General features: G+C 35.7%; 1 protein-coding gene and 1 pseudogene across 6 annotated transcripts in view; both read left to right on the top strand.

Annotated features, from left to right (window-relative positions):
* The window catches only part of Epha3 (Eph receptor A3), a 335,681-nt gene extending 321,748 nt beyond the window's left edge, over positions 1–13,933 (top strand). For 5 of the 6 annotated variants that reach the window (XM_006247976.5, XM_039088234.2, XM_006247977.5 and 2 more), the window contains 2 exons: positions 5,081–5,236; positions 11,239–13,933. In XM_006247976.5, coding sequence (XP_006248038.1) covers positions 5,081–5,236; positions 11,239–11,344 — 262 coding nt within the window. In that variant the 3' untranslated portion in view covers positions 11,345–13,933. The remainder of the gene's footprint in view (positions 1–5,080; positions 5,237–11,238) is intronic. The other variant, NM_031564.2, reaches the window with a different exon arrangement.
* Positions 13,934–14,032: 99 nt separating this feature from the next.
* LOC120095801 (U4 spliceosomal RNA) lies at positions 14,033–14,093 on the top strand (annotated as a pseudogene).
* The last annotated feature ends 1,172 nt before the right edge of the window (positions 14,094–15,265 follow it).

Raw genomic sequence — 15,265 nt, 5'->3', positions numbered from 1 at the left:
TTTACATATAATTTTGAATGAATAGGAATAAAGTTATTTTTCATCACCAATAGAAAGTTAATATATTTAGTAGTATATGGACTCTTAATTTTAGAGCTAGAATGATCAAGGTCAGTACTGATCCGCATACTACTAACTTGACAAATATAACATTCCTTCTTGAATATAGTGATGAGGCATCAAGCTGAAAGTTAAAAAAACAATGAAAGGAACTGAAAACAATAAAGGGAAATGATACTAATATTTTTGCTTTAAGGTATGACTTAAAATGCCCTGATAAAGTAAAAAAAATAAATAAAATGAAAATACTTTACAGCCCACCTCTTTAATATTGGTGATCTCTCCTAGAGGCCATGAAACCTACTCATTGCTTCAAGAAATACATATTAATTGCAATTTTGAGATATGAAAATATAGCCATTTGTAAAGCAGAAGCCAGAAAAGAATAAGTTAGTACTCACTCCTAATGAACATAGGGCAGTATCGACATGAGCTGATTATTAGGAGATATTCTTAGGCTTGGCAGTTGTGAGCTAACATTTGTTCCTTACTACCTGGTGCTAATTGGTATGTAAGCACTGGCAGCTAAAATAGGAGTTGATGGGAAGAAAAATATGTGTCCATCTTTAACACTAGGGTATGAAAGCTCATAAAAGAATAATTCACAAACCCAAATACAAGGAGGGAGCAAGCAGGGGAGGAAAGTTATTTTTTGCTTCCCTTGAGCAAACATGTAATTTCCATGATTTCTTTTTAATGACTGCGGTCTGTGGCCAGTAGGCACTGATTTATGAAACGCTGTAAAAGATCAGGTGGAACTCTGTAGGACACCGTTTACAGCTGCATGGATTGAAACCTATCTAATTTGTCTAGTAAAAGTGTGAGCTCACGGTGCACATCACCCTGCCTATAAATTTCCCCTTCAGACCCTATGTCTGGAGCTGGGTCTGAAAAAACCCTCCTGCTTGCAGCTGCTCAGAAAGCCAGATTCCCTTGGTGCGCATGAAGAGACATCACAGGCTCTTCACAGTGAGAGACAAATTCCTATCCATTGATAAACTCTCCAGATGTCCTCTCTGAGGAGGAAAGGAACCAATTTTTATTTGAAATCCCTAGAGAAATCCTGGAAGTGGAAAAATGATACTTTGCAGGACTGGTTATTCTGAGGTCACTGGTATCCAAATAGGGTTCCTTTTTTTTCGTTTTCTTTCTTTTCTTCCTCCTCTTCCTCCTCTTCTTCCTCTTCTTCCTCTTCCTCCTCTTCCTCCTCTTCCTCCTCTTCCTCCTCTTCCTCCTCCTCCTCCTCCTCCTCCTCCTCCTCCTCCTCCTCCTCCTCCTCCTCCTCCTCCTCCTCCTCTTCCTGCTCCTGCTCCTGTCTTTTGGTCTTGGTTGTACTTTGATCCAAGTCATGAACAGAAAAACTCAGCTGGGGTCACTCTAATCCCTAATCCACATGTCCTGTCCTGTTTTGTTTCAATTTGTTTACACTCCTTTTCTCTGTCTTCTTCTTGAGTCTGTCCAAAGTGTTGAGTTTAAAAATACAAACCTTCCTCAGCTGAGAAGAAAATGTTTCCCATTTTGCTATTAGACACACTTCATAAATATCTTGAATAAATGACCTGGGGCTTGATTCTTCATACACACAAACCATAAATAAAAAAGTATTACTATTCATGAAACAAAGAGTTGACATGGGTTATGTGCAACAGCTACTGGAGACATAGAAACTGTCTGTGTGAGCTCATAACTGCAGGTACTTTCTATCCCTCACCTCCACAGACACTTTTATATCTTGTTGCCTTGTAACTCAGCCTCACTTCATTTTTCTTATAAAACTTTCTCATACTTGATTTAATACTTTTCTGTGCAATTTATATGTAAGAAAGATGACTTGTCAAAAAAAAATCCACTGTTCTGCTATATTGCCTAAAGGCAAAATTAAAGATAGAATGAAATATAATATTACCATCTTTTCTTCAAATTAGTTTTCCATTGAAAGTTTTAATCAGATTATTTTAATATACCCATGTAAATAATAATAAAATTGTGAATCAATTTATAGGTTTCTCATGTGTTCTAAGACTCTAAGTAATAGAGCCTAGGTCTGAGGTAGGCTCTGAAATTCTTTCTTGATATCTCTATCTCTGGAAGACAGAGATGGTTCAGCAAGTAAAGGAACTTAGTGCCAGGACTGGAGAACTGAACTGAATAACCATGACCCACATAAAGATGGATGGAGACAACTTATCCTACAGTGAGCTGTCCTCTGATGTGCACATGTGCATTGTGGCACAAGCATCTTCAACATATTGTTCACATACACACACACAAACACACACACACACACACACACACACAGAGAGACAGAGACAGAGAGAGACAGAGACAGAGTCAGAGTCAGAGTCAGAGACAAAGAGGATGAATAAAAAATTTTAAAACCTTAACTTTATACTTTGCATATTTCTTATATGTTAAGGAATGCTTTTGTAGGTGTATATGTTAAGGAGACTAGTGGTAAATGAAACTTCCTAATTAAAAGTATATTTAAGATATAGAGTTATTCACATTTATGAATCTTCCTCAAAGTCATTTTCTTATTGACCACAGGAATATTTCTCACATGGCTTCCATGATAACCAGTGAATCCTTTCATACATGAGACAGGGTGGAGCTCCAGAGCAACTGAATGTGTGAATGTTTTCAGTTATTTAATACAATTTCACTATAATCAATGATGGCTAAATTTACTTCAAAAATAAAGAATGGGGCAAGCATACTTATTGTTAATTTCTCTTGGAGTCCTTTGGATCCCCAAGTTGAGTGGCCATATTTCTAAATGTTGAATTTTAACACTTCAAATTATATAATTTAAACAAGTGTTTTAAAAGTTTAAAACTGACAATGATGGATATTTCACATTACAACATGAAGCCAGGGGCATGCTCTACTGGGAACATCAACCTTAGGGCTGTTTAAAATACATTTAAGGTCTTAGGGAATAAAGATTAAATCCAATGCCAACCTCAGAAAACAAAACCGACTTTTAACCATAACTTTGATGGGGTAAAAATTCAAAATGCATACTCAGAATTATAAAAATCACACTAGGGCAGATACAGTTCTAATGTAAACAACATTTTGTCCAATGACGAGAACAGCGACAACATGAGTCAGAATACCACATCCATTTACAAGGGTGGCTTGTCACCTCATAATGAGCTTTCTAACGTTATTGACTATTCTAATAAGACTTCTAGTAACAGCCATTTTAAAAGGCACCATCGTATACATACTACTACTACCCAGGATTAAACTTATAGCCCCTCGACATGGTAATGAACAATATCATGCCAATTCAACTGTTTCACAAAACCTGAAATTATTGAACAATTTGATTTTCAAGTTTTAAAAATGTAACCAAGATCCACAAAGTATCAACCTATGTCAGATTAATAGCAAACCTTTACATTTCTAATGCAGTACTGCTCCGATACACCTATATACATATCTGTCACCTATGGAAGACCTATATTACTTCCATCACCTATATCCCATTTTACAGATGAGGAAAACAAAACCCTCCAGACCACATAGGTAATTTATGTTATACACTGGATTCCTCCCTCACCCTTCACAACATGTGTAGATCAGAGGTCATACAACACCCTATGAACACAAATGCATTAAGACAAACAAAGACAAAAACAAATTTGATTTAAACAATTCTTTATTGAAAGAATTGTATATCAGGGAAGACCATTAATTCCACTATGTGCTCTATTTAAATCTCTGCTCTGTCTCTTTTGCTTCAGGGAAAAAAGATTGTGACTTAATTTCTGTTAGTGTTGGATTCAGTGTCTATTATAAAGCATACACTATCTGTGCCTAACTGATGTTGTAAAGGTTAAGTCTTGATGCTGGTGTAATGTGCTTAGCATAGGGCCTGGAACAATATAATTGTTCGTAAGTTTGAAATTTCATCCACAAATAAGGCCTTTGTAACCTCTTTGTTTTTAAGTTCCCTTGTTGAAAAAAAAATAGAAGTGTCAAATAAAACATTCTTGTGAGTCAAAGGACAATTAAAGAAAGGGGTCACTAAGAGCTGAAGGGAAAAGGAAGAAAAACCAAACAAACAAAATCACCCCAACCCTAAGACAGTTTACTCATATCTCACTTCTTTGATGCTTTGGAAATTAAAATAGAGTTTTTCCATTTCCTTCATTTAATCTTTGGACCTTTGCTTTAACAAATCTGGCTTGCATTCCTACTCATATCAATAGACCCCATAAACCAACCATAAATGTTTTTTTTTTGTTTTTTGTTTTTTTTCCGGGGCTGGGGACTGAACCCAGGACCTTGCGCTTCCTAGGTAAGCGCTCTACCACTGAGCCAAATCCCCAACCCCCATAAATGTTTTTTAATTAATGCTGATGAATGCTGGCAATATAAGTCATAGTCTACCTCTATGTCTGGGTGTCTCTGAACATATGCATATATACATACATATAAATGTGTGTGTGATAGTTCTTTGGTGTTTTTCAATAAGAATAATTTCATACATTATTATCCATCTGCTAATTTCCATACTTTTTTAACTTTTACTTTTTGATGTTGGTAATATTATAAAAATTTGTGCTGACTATATATCTGGCTGTAAGTGTGCCTTACCCAGAAAGCTATGGAGTTTCTACAAACAAACATTCATTTGGAAAGGATTTAATGTAGAAACAGAGTTCATGACTAAGTATTTACTGTGTCTTGCCTACTATAACTGTATCTAAAGCATACCACTTTGTTAATGAGTTAAAATGTTTAATTAGAAAAAGATACATTTTGATGACAACCTTTTGATGGTTTAAAAATCAGGGAAGAGCAGAAAAAGAGATCACTTAAACGAGATGATTACCATCTCCTTCCAAGGACTCAGCTTGAACAGATGAAGACTTCATGCCAGATCAATTTCTCAAATAAACAGGAACAGCACATACAGTCTGGAAGTCCCGCTGACGGTCAAATTTTGACACTTAGCTTCTCCAGTCACTCCTAATTTCTACCTTTTGGCTGTTTTCTTTTCTTGCAGGCCATCAAACCTTCTTCTGGACCAAAGCAATGTCGATATTGCTACGTTCCACACAACAGGTGATTGGCTTAACGGTATGAGGACAGCACACTGTAAGGAAATCTTCACGGGTGTGGAGTACAGCTCCTGTGACACCATTGCCAAGATCTCCACAGAGTAAGAGGCGTTCTGGGGAGAAAACAGAGGGCTGTGAACATTCTATTGAGCACATTTGTTTTTCATTATTGGGTTGTAGATACCTGGTTATACCTGTTTAAGATTTATGAGTTATAATATCCACTTTAATTCTCACAGTAAGGTTCACTGCAACAACAGAGTGTGAGCCTTTGGATCACACACACGCTGACATTTATTGAGGTATCTTCCTTCTTGTGAAAGGAAGTTACTGCAGGATAGGGACTTCCTAGACAGAAGGATATTCTGGTTAGATGCATAGATACAAACCCCGAATATAAAACATTTATAAGTATAGTGTGTATTCTTATGTAATGACTTCTTCTATGATTCTTGTTTTTACAAAAGTTTGCTTCTGACAATCTCAGAAATTGAGCAGTGGATGATCTACTAGAAAGAGAAAAATATCAAAATCCAAAAGTAGTTTCCCAACTGCTGAATATCATTCATCTATCTAAACTCTATCATCGTATATTATTAAAGTGTTTCCTCCCTGAATAAAAGCATGCAGAAAAATGAAGTTACCAATAAGTTTTAAACAATACTTTTTTGTTTTCTTTAAAAGGCTCATAGTTGGGGGAGCTAGAATATGCATTGTGTTGTTAGCCTTAACCAAATACACCATACCATGGGATCTTGTTATTTGAGAAACACTTTGATTATAGGAAAGGTGTTTCACTGAGAGTCAAGTGAGAACTAGATATATAATTCAGTTGGTAGAGTGCATTTAGTGTCCAGAACCACTTAAGATGGGTGTGGAGGTACATACATTTAGTACTAGCACTTAGAAAGGAGACAGGGATCAGAAGTTCAAGATCACCCTTATCTACATAGTGTGAGACAAGTGTGGCCTACATGAAACCCCGTCTCTAAAAATGAAAAAAAAATTAAGAAACAGATCATAAGAAATATGATCCCAGTTAAAATAACTTTTTTCTTACCCTCAAGGTATGGTGATTGGAAACTGGAAAGCGAAGAACAAGTGGTCATGTTCTACTTTTTTCTGTAAAGATAAATAATAAAAGAAATTCAATTGAGTGTTCACTTGGTGCTCTGTTCTTTTCTCATGTTCTAAGCAATATAAATATATATTTCTGTCTCTGTCTCTGTCTCTCTCTCTCTGTCTCTCTCTGTCTCTCTCTCTCCTACACACACACACACACACACACACACACACACACACACACACACACACACATATACAAGCTCTTCGACTCTGCTATTCTATCCCACAACTGAGCATGGAGCAGCTCTCTTAACTGGTAGATACTCAGGAAATGATTTATTTCTACTTGGACATTAGAACCTCAGTAGTCACATGCTTGCCCTTACTTATTAATCCTGTTCAAAGGAAGTACAGCAAGAGAGCATCCACTTGATTCTAGAGGATTTCATCCAAATGTAAGATTTGAGACCATCTTAAAGAAGGATATTTATTTTGGACAGATATACCCAAGCTGACCAAATTACTCTATCAGTCCACCTCTCTTTGATCTTCCCTATGTTGAATATAAATGTTTGTCATTTCAAGTTGATTTAAGTCGTACCCTCTGTAATGAAGATACTTAAAAGTCACTGCATTTATAAAGGCTTTGACAGTCATTTCAACAGTTTCATTGTGGACAGCAGAATGTTCCATCTCCAAAAGAGGAGTACATAGTGTAATTAATGCATGTATAAGTACAGCACAAATAATTTGTATAATTTGTGTTATAGTGTTGTGACTAGAAACATTTAAGATCACAAAGGGACCTGTGAATGTCTTTATTGCTATTGGGGAGGATAACTTGTTCTCCGAAAGTAAACTTTCTTTAGTCCATCTAAAACATACAGACAGTCCTGTTTAAAGTGGAAGGCTGTGTTTACTGAATGGATTTCTTATCCAATCAACAGTACACTGAGTTTCTGTGCTGCTAGTTTTGATCAGATTCTGTTACAGGATATAGTTGAGCACTTTTTTTTTCTTTGAACATTTTTATACATTCCTATTTTAGTATCATAAACATTTAGTGTTATGATACACAAGACACCTGCTTTAGAGCACAGAATCATGGCAAAGAATAACCACAATGGTGAATGTTTCCACTGAATTGTCAGATTTTTTAAAGGTAAAATTATGCAAATGTTTATTTAATCATAATGCATAACATACTAAATTGAAATATAAGAGACAGAACATTCTTTTTACACCTCTAATAAGATTAACTGCTACTTTGTAATATAAATACAGTCAGCCTTTAGAAGCCATGAAGGGATTAAGAAAGCTATTTGTTCAAAATAGTTAAGCCAAAAATATCTTCTAATTAAAAAATAGTGATTATTGGTACCAGCATCACAGTAGTGAACAATAAACTCTTTGGCTGGTAGAACATTTTCTTTGACTACATCTTACATTTGTATAACCAGTAAATATATATTCAGAAAGCAACCACACCTTTTCTGAGAGTCTCCACTTCTTCTAGTTTGTTCCTCATATTCTGAGAGTATCTTAACACCTGCTCTACTGTTGTAAAGAGACTCCATGACCTAAACAAATTATAAAAGAAAACATTTAATTGGAAGCCTACTTACAACTTCAAAGGGTTAATCCATGACTATGAAGGCAGACATCATAATAGTAGGTGCACATCATGCTGGAGCAGTAGCTGACCATACAACTGATCCACAAATTGGAGACGAGAGAGAGCAAGCTAACTAGACATGACCTGAGCTTTTAAAAACACTAAAGCTTACCCAACTAACACACCTCCTCAACAAAGCCATACTTCTTAATCCTTCTGAAACTTTCCCACAAAGTGGAACCCAAGGATTCACATGCTTGAACCTAAGAGAGCCATTCTCATTCAACTTCTACAGATAGTGTCAGCTGTTGCTGTCCTCTACTCCCTTAGATTTCTTTCCTGCCCCCTCTCTTTTAGTCCTTGGTTTAGGAGCAATGTAGGGCCAGTGTTTATTTCCTTAATAATTTTTCTGAGTCATCATATTCCATACATTATACATGCCTCTGGTTTGTATTATTACAGAACTGAAAATCTTTTAAAAAGGAAAAGAGAAAGAGGAAAAAAGAAGGAAGGAAGGAAGCAATGAAGGAAGGAAGGAATTTCTTACTTGACTGGGGAGTTGGCTTTGTCCATTACGTGATGTAACACAAGCACAAAGCCAAAACCTGAGTTCCTGTCTTAACATTCATATAAGAGAAGGGTCAAAAGGCATACACACACACACACACACACACACACACACACACTCACACACGCACTGACTTTAATTTACTGAGACCATGATAAAAGCAATCAGAAAACATTTTCTACTGAAATGTCAGACCCTTCACCGGATATTTTAAATTTCCTTGTGCCCTTATATTCTTGTTTTGAACTTGATGCTTCAACTCCTATTTGTCCTCTGCCATCAAGGCTCAATTCAGAAATAACCCACTTGACCACATAACTCTCTTCTCCTAGAATTGACTGATACCTGGATAGGATACAGAATTTCTTTCTGTTTTCCTGTTCAGTAGATCAAGCCCTAAGAAAAGGTTAGGAGAGTTTCCTGCTCAAATAAATTTTAATTAATTTCATAAAATTTAAGGATTTCAATCAAAATGAAGCTACTAAAGTCCCAAATTTTTCACATGAAGCCAAGAACATACTTTTATCAAACATTCTTAAAATATTATTTTACAGTGTAGGCTAGATTTGGAGAGGTCCTAGTGAGAAAAAAGACAGAATAGGGATGATAAGAGTGACAGAAACTGTGGACAGAAGGGGTTTAGATTTGTGCATTGGATGCCAAACAGTATAATTGTTATAGGTCAGTATCCTGCATCTTCCAATGCCATTCCTATGTGGTAGTTCTCATCCCTTCGTGTTTCAGCTGCAGATGATATACCAGCCTCTGGTCCTGATCGAGAGCAACTCCTTAGTCTTGAATGATTCGGTTTCTCTTTTAGACTAGATAGGATAATCAAAATGGTCTGAGGATACCACTTATGCTATTGAGCCTGAGCAGTTAGTAGTCAGAGTCTGGACATGGCAGGGTGGTTCAGAGAAGGAAAAGATGATCCATGGAAAAGGGGAAAACTGAAAGAGATGATTTATTTATGTTGTGCAAAATCAAATGTAATCCCAAGTATTGAAACTAAACTTAGTTCTAGATCTATATCACTTTCCTGACATAGGAGTCTAAGCCATTATTATATAGATTTCTCTAGGAATATGTTTGAGGACAGTATCTGAACAGATGTAACAAGGCATGTCCCAAGTTATTTTCCAGACTTCTAGAGACTCCTCCTCCTCTTCCTCTTACTCCTGATCTTTCTCTTCCTCTTTTTCCTCCTCTTCCTCTTCCTCCTCTCCTTCCTCCTGCTTCATCTTCAATACAAGGTTTCTATATAGAACCCTGACTGTCCTGGAACCACTAGGCACACCAGGCTTGCTTGAAGTCATTAAGTTCCACCTGCCTCTTCCTTCTAAGTGCCAGGACTGTATGTTTCTTTCTGTAGAGTCTCTACTCTGGAGCATCCATTGCTGAGGGTGCTGTCTGTTCACAGGGATCAAAATAAACGAGAATCCCTGTGCATATCAAATTTACCTGGTTCAGAGACAAGGCAGAGAATGGAGAAAATAAATCAAAAAGAAAAGCAGGCATAATTGAGAATTATAAAAAATAAGGTCAGAAATAAAAGAAAAGCAGAAAGTTCTCAATAGAAGGGAAAGTTTGAGTGTGGACTGGAAGCATACACATATTAGCACATTATTAAAAAAAACAATTATTCATGAACTACAAGTTTTTATATTTATTTAAAATGGAGCCATTTTCTTGAAGTATTTATTTTCATGACTGATTTCTAAGTTTAAACTACTGTACATTTAATAAAGATGTACCTTCTTCCATTTATGAATGACTGTACAAAAACAAATGTTAAGACAACAGTAAGCAGTGTTATGAGTCATGAATTTGGGGAGAACAAAGGATGGTCAAGATGTGGTGCTCTTGAACTGGTATTGACTGAAACATTCAAATAATAAAGAAAGAGCTCTAGTTTTATCATAGAAGTCAACAGTGTTTTTGCTTCAACACTTGCCTTCTCATAGCAAATAGTATACAGTAGACCAATATGGTCACACATGGTGTCAGCCTAGTCACACGTAATATAGGATCTCTATGGCCCCAGAGAGGGTGTCCCAAAAGAAACTAAGAAGAAGACTTCTATGTTATAACATATGAGTGCAAGAAAACAATTAATTATTACCTCAAACTTTTAACTACCTGCAGTCAAAATAACCCCTGAGTTAGATCTGATTCAAGGGAATACCAAAACTTTTCAAAAGAATGTGTTATTATCTGTAATCAGTTAGACTGTGAAAAAAAAAAGCTTAGCTGGTCTACTACCATACATTTCCACTCAGGGGTCAACTTCAATAATAAAGTGTATCCTCTCTAATTTTGGAGGAAAGAATGAGAAATCAAGGCATTGGTAAACTTGCTCAGGAATCTCTGTTAAAGAGTGATGGGTCTTGTAGCTTCTGGTACATCATTGAATTTTGAATGGCAGTATAACTCAATCTCTGATTCCCTTTGTATATTTTCTTCTTTCCTATCTCACTCAGTATGTCTTTCTGTTTCACACACAGTATTTACCATCCATCATTGCCTAGTACTCTGCTTCTCTATTTCTTTAATAACTGCCCCAATCATACCTCCCCAAAGACCTAACTTTAAATAAAAATGTAATGTTAAGTTGTGGGTTAACTAAAACTGTGTGAAGCATATTTATCCCACTACAGCATCTATTTTCTTACATAATATAGGAATCAAAAGCCCCAAATATAACAACACATCACTGTCAGAAAATTAAAAGTCAGATCTTGAGTATGGGATATATAATTATGTATTTGAGTTTATTTGAAAATTAAAAGTTTCTTCTTCCTACACCACTCAGAACACCATGATTCTTACCAGTTATTTTCTCTTGTGTTTTACAGTGACATGAAAAAGGTTGGTGTTACTGTGGTTGGGCCACAGAAGAAGATCATCAGTTCCATTAAAGCTCTAGAAACACAATCTAAGAATGGTCCAGTTCCCGTGTAAAGTACTGGAAGGATGTGAGGAAAGGGAAGATGCAGCGTCATCCAGCAAACAGATAGAAATGGTGGAGCTGCTGCTGAAAGCTCCAAGTCTAACAAGACACTCAGTTATAAGTCCAAATGCCTTAAAAATGGAATTGAAAAATCTCTTTATTTTCCCTTATCATTTTACGTGTGGGTGGGTGGGTGCATTTTGTTTTGTAACTGCTTTTTAAATGTTAATTGATGGGGTTAATTAAAATTCTTCAGTAAAAAATGGAAGAACTAGAGTAGAGCCGTTGATCATTAACTGCCATGGAAGTAAACGAAGTAAACTAGCAAAACGGACCTGAAGGCTTTGTTGTGAATGCCCACAGAGGAAAAGACTTGTGATATTTTTATACACAGAAGAAAATCTGTAACAGGTATTTTGTTTCTTTAAAAGCAAGCAAGATAGAGACATTTATACCTCAAACTATCTGGCCATATTTACTATCTTATCACTTTAGTATTCTCTTTATCTATTTGAAGCATATAGAGATGAAGTTTGTAGTTGTTTTAAATACTATACATTTTTAATTGTTACCTTCTTAAGTATACCATGTAAAAACATGTCTTAGTTTGGGGGGAAGTGCATATTTATTTTTCTTTTACATTTTTTATTGTTCTATATTTATGCCTCGATGATTTAATTTGGGTTTTGTTACAGCCAAGTGCCAAATACTATTGCAAATTGTCAGCAGTAAGAAACATGTTTAGCAAGACCCAGAGAATATGTTCTTTTATAGAACTGGTAAAGAATCCTCTTACATGCACCAACAAAATGAAATGCTTTCCCTGTTCATACAGTCACCAACTCACTCACAGTCTGAATTATCCCATTCATTTCTGTCTCTTCATTTATCAGTAACTGTATGCTCCTAATTTAGTGTAATATACTGGCTTGTATGCAATAGATTTTTACCCAGATGTCATACCTTCCTTACTCTGGTGCTTAGAGGGACATCAACTCCTTTCATTCATGAAAGAAGCTTGTTAGAACTTCTTAGATTTGCAAACTGGAAAGATCAAAATGAAGTTAAATGGTTACAGTAATTGACAGCAGCCTATAGATAAATGCATGAGCAAAAAAGAAAGAAAGGAAGAAAAAGTGCTTGTTTTGAATAGTCTTTTAATATCATTGCTTAAACGTGTAGAGAATGTTGATAGCTAAGCTACTCATCTGCATCACTGGGGTGTAGGTCAATTAATTACACACCTTCATCATCAATGTCAGGTATAACTATCTTTGAGTCTTCCACTTCAATGTATCTATTGTGATTTAGGTACTTTGAATTTCTAATCATATTATTAAATATTATATTTGAAAATAGCAACTCATCTAGCCAATAAATCCACACCTGCAGACAATGGAGAAATGAGATGTCTCATTATGGGAATGTAGACTTGCTGTTTCTTTCCTAAAGGCCAATTATGAACATGTTCATTAATATTAAGAAGGATGTCCCTAATGGGCATTCGTATGACCATACATGCTGAAGATGTATGTGGATTTTCTTACTGATAGTACCATACCATAGGATCAAGGAATGCACAGAATAAGATGGTTCAAACAATGCTGTATGAGATGTGTCTATATACAATATAGGATACTAAAGAAATCCAGGTTCCAATTATAGAGAACATTTTTCAAATGATAATCTGTTGTAGGTTTAGTATACTAGAGCTTATGTGAATTCTTTCAGATGTGAAATTGTTTCCCAAATTTTGGCAATGCTCCTTATAACCCAATCATGCTACTAGAACTTGTATTCAACTTATAAGAGCATGAAAATTTTGGAAATGAGCCAATGAAACTAAACTTAAATTTTGCTTATATCTCCTGAAAGCAGGTAGAAAATACTCTAGTCAAGTAATTTACAATTTGGAATATTTGGTTAAAATTCAAATCTGATATCTGTAACAATTTACCTTTAACAGTGTTCACTCTCTAAGGCAATATTCCGAACAACCTCAACAATAACAAATTTCAAAATAAGTAGATATTGAAAATGGTTAAATCTGTTGCATTTGTTTTGGCTTGAGTTTGTTGTTGTTGTTGTTTGAATGTATATGTGGTTTAAATAGCACATTGCTCTTCATTTGTCAGGATTTCTTCTATCTTGCCATTTATGAATTTCCTTTGCATAACCCCTTCCCTGTACATATGTAAACATAACAGTGTACGATTCTGGACTGGGGAGTAGAGGTACTAGAATGCTTATGGCCATCTCTTTGTATAGGAACTACATTGCTGTCCCATGTCAATGAGGCTACCGCTCCCTTGCCGTGTTATGTACCATATTACCTGACTTGTATCTTAAATTTGATTTATAGATATTATTTATTTCTCGCAACACACCCAGTCAAGGCTGTACTAAGTATCCATCAAGCCATGTATAAATATGATACAATTGGCAGTATGTGTTTACTTTACACTTGCATTTTTAAAAACATGGTTCATTTAGTTTATGTTGCACAATGTAGATGGCCTCTTACTAATGTAAAATGATTTCTAGTGGGAACACTTATATTTTTATAATAAACATAATGAAAATATTTTTACAGATCGGAATATGGAAGTGGTGTTTGATGTTTTATTTCTACGTGAAACATATGCAAATTTATACAGGGAATTCAGGAGCATATCTATGTTGTTAAGAATGTGCTTTGGAGCTTTGCGCAGTGGCAGTATCGTAGCCAATGAGGTTTATCCGAGGCGCGATTATTGCTAAGAATGTGCTTTGGGTTTCATTGTCCTCCTCATTATGTAAGAAAACCCATTTAATATTCCAATCTTATTACCAGCAAGTTGGGGAACTTCATCAGTAATTCAAATCTTCATAGAGAGTAAATATAATATTACTTCTCTTTATTTTGTATCTAATTCATACATGCACACACACACACACACACACACACACACACACACACACATGCACACTTAAAGAGAAGTGTGAAATTTGTATGCCCACCTCATTCAACAGATTTGACAGAGGTGGAACCAAAATTCAAGTCATATGATCAGCTATAAGTCTTTCATTGTGTCTTCTTCCCTCCAACACACATTTCTACCCAGCTCTATGTTTGTACAAGTGGGAAATACTACTCTAGCTAGTTTTAATACAAGGCAATAGTATGACTCCCTTGAAATTATCATTGCTCCCTAATTATCTGAACAGAGATCCTAAAGCTTTGCCTTAGACCACAATGGGTAGAGGAATATATTACTCAAATTGGAAAGTATTCAGACCTGCATTTCTCCTGGACATGAATGATGGAGTGATGAAGAAACTACTCTCTAGAGAAGTTAGATATTTCAGGATTGTTCCTGTCCAAAGTGTATGGCTGCCATGAAAGAAACCAGGGTACCATGGACGGGTCGAACAAAAATAAAAGCCAACTAACTAAATTGCAAGCTACATGCTAGGACACGTCTGATACTTGAGCAAAAAATACACTCCTTGCCATTGTAGTCCACTTAATGAAACTGATTTACATGAAAATGAAAGGTTTTTAAGTCAAAGAGAAACAAATTAAACTGAGAAACCTATAGAGGCAGAAGTAATTAGGAAGAAAGCACAAAACAAATTAGAAGTGATTTTTGCACTGAATGAGAAATGACATGTCAGCATGCTGAGTGGAGGAGAGAATCACTGTCACAGATAAAGGAACTAAATTGTAGGCAGAAAAAATAACCTGTTATTTGTTCTGTAAATGTTATTCAATATTATTATGGGAAAAGTTGGGGTTGTTGTTTTTGTTTGTTTTGTTATGTTTTGTTTTGTTTTGTTTTGTTTTGTTTGTCTTTGAGCTTGCTATGTGGACTAATTTGGCCTGAAATTTACAATGCTGGTTGTGTTAGAAGGGCGGTGACTCGTATCCAGACTGATCACACCAGGCCAGC

This window comes from Rattus norvegicus, chromosome 11, assembly GCF_036323735.1.
Source record: "Rattus norvegicus strain BN/NHsdMcwi chromosome 11, GRCr8, whole genome shotgun sequence".
NCBI classification, from domain to species: domain Eukaryota; kingdom Metazoa; phylum Chordata; class Mammalia; order Rodentia; family Muridae; genus Rattus; species Rattus norvegicus.
This window is presented reverse-complemented; position numbering and strand designations above follow the sequence as displayed.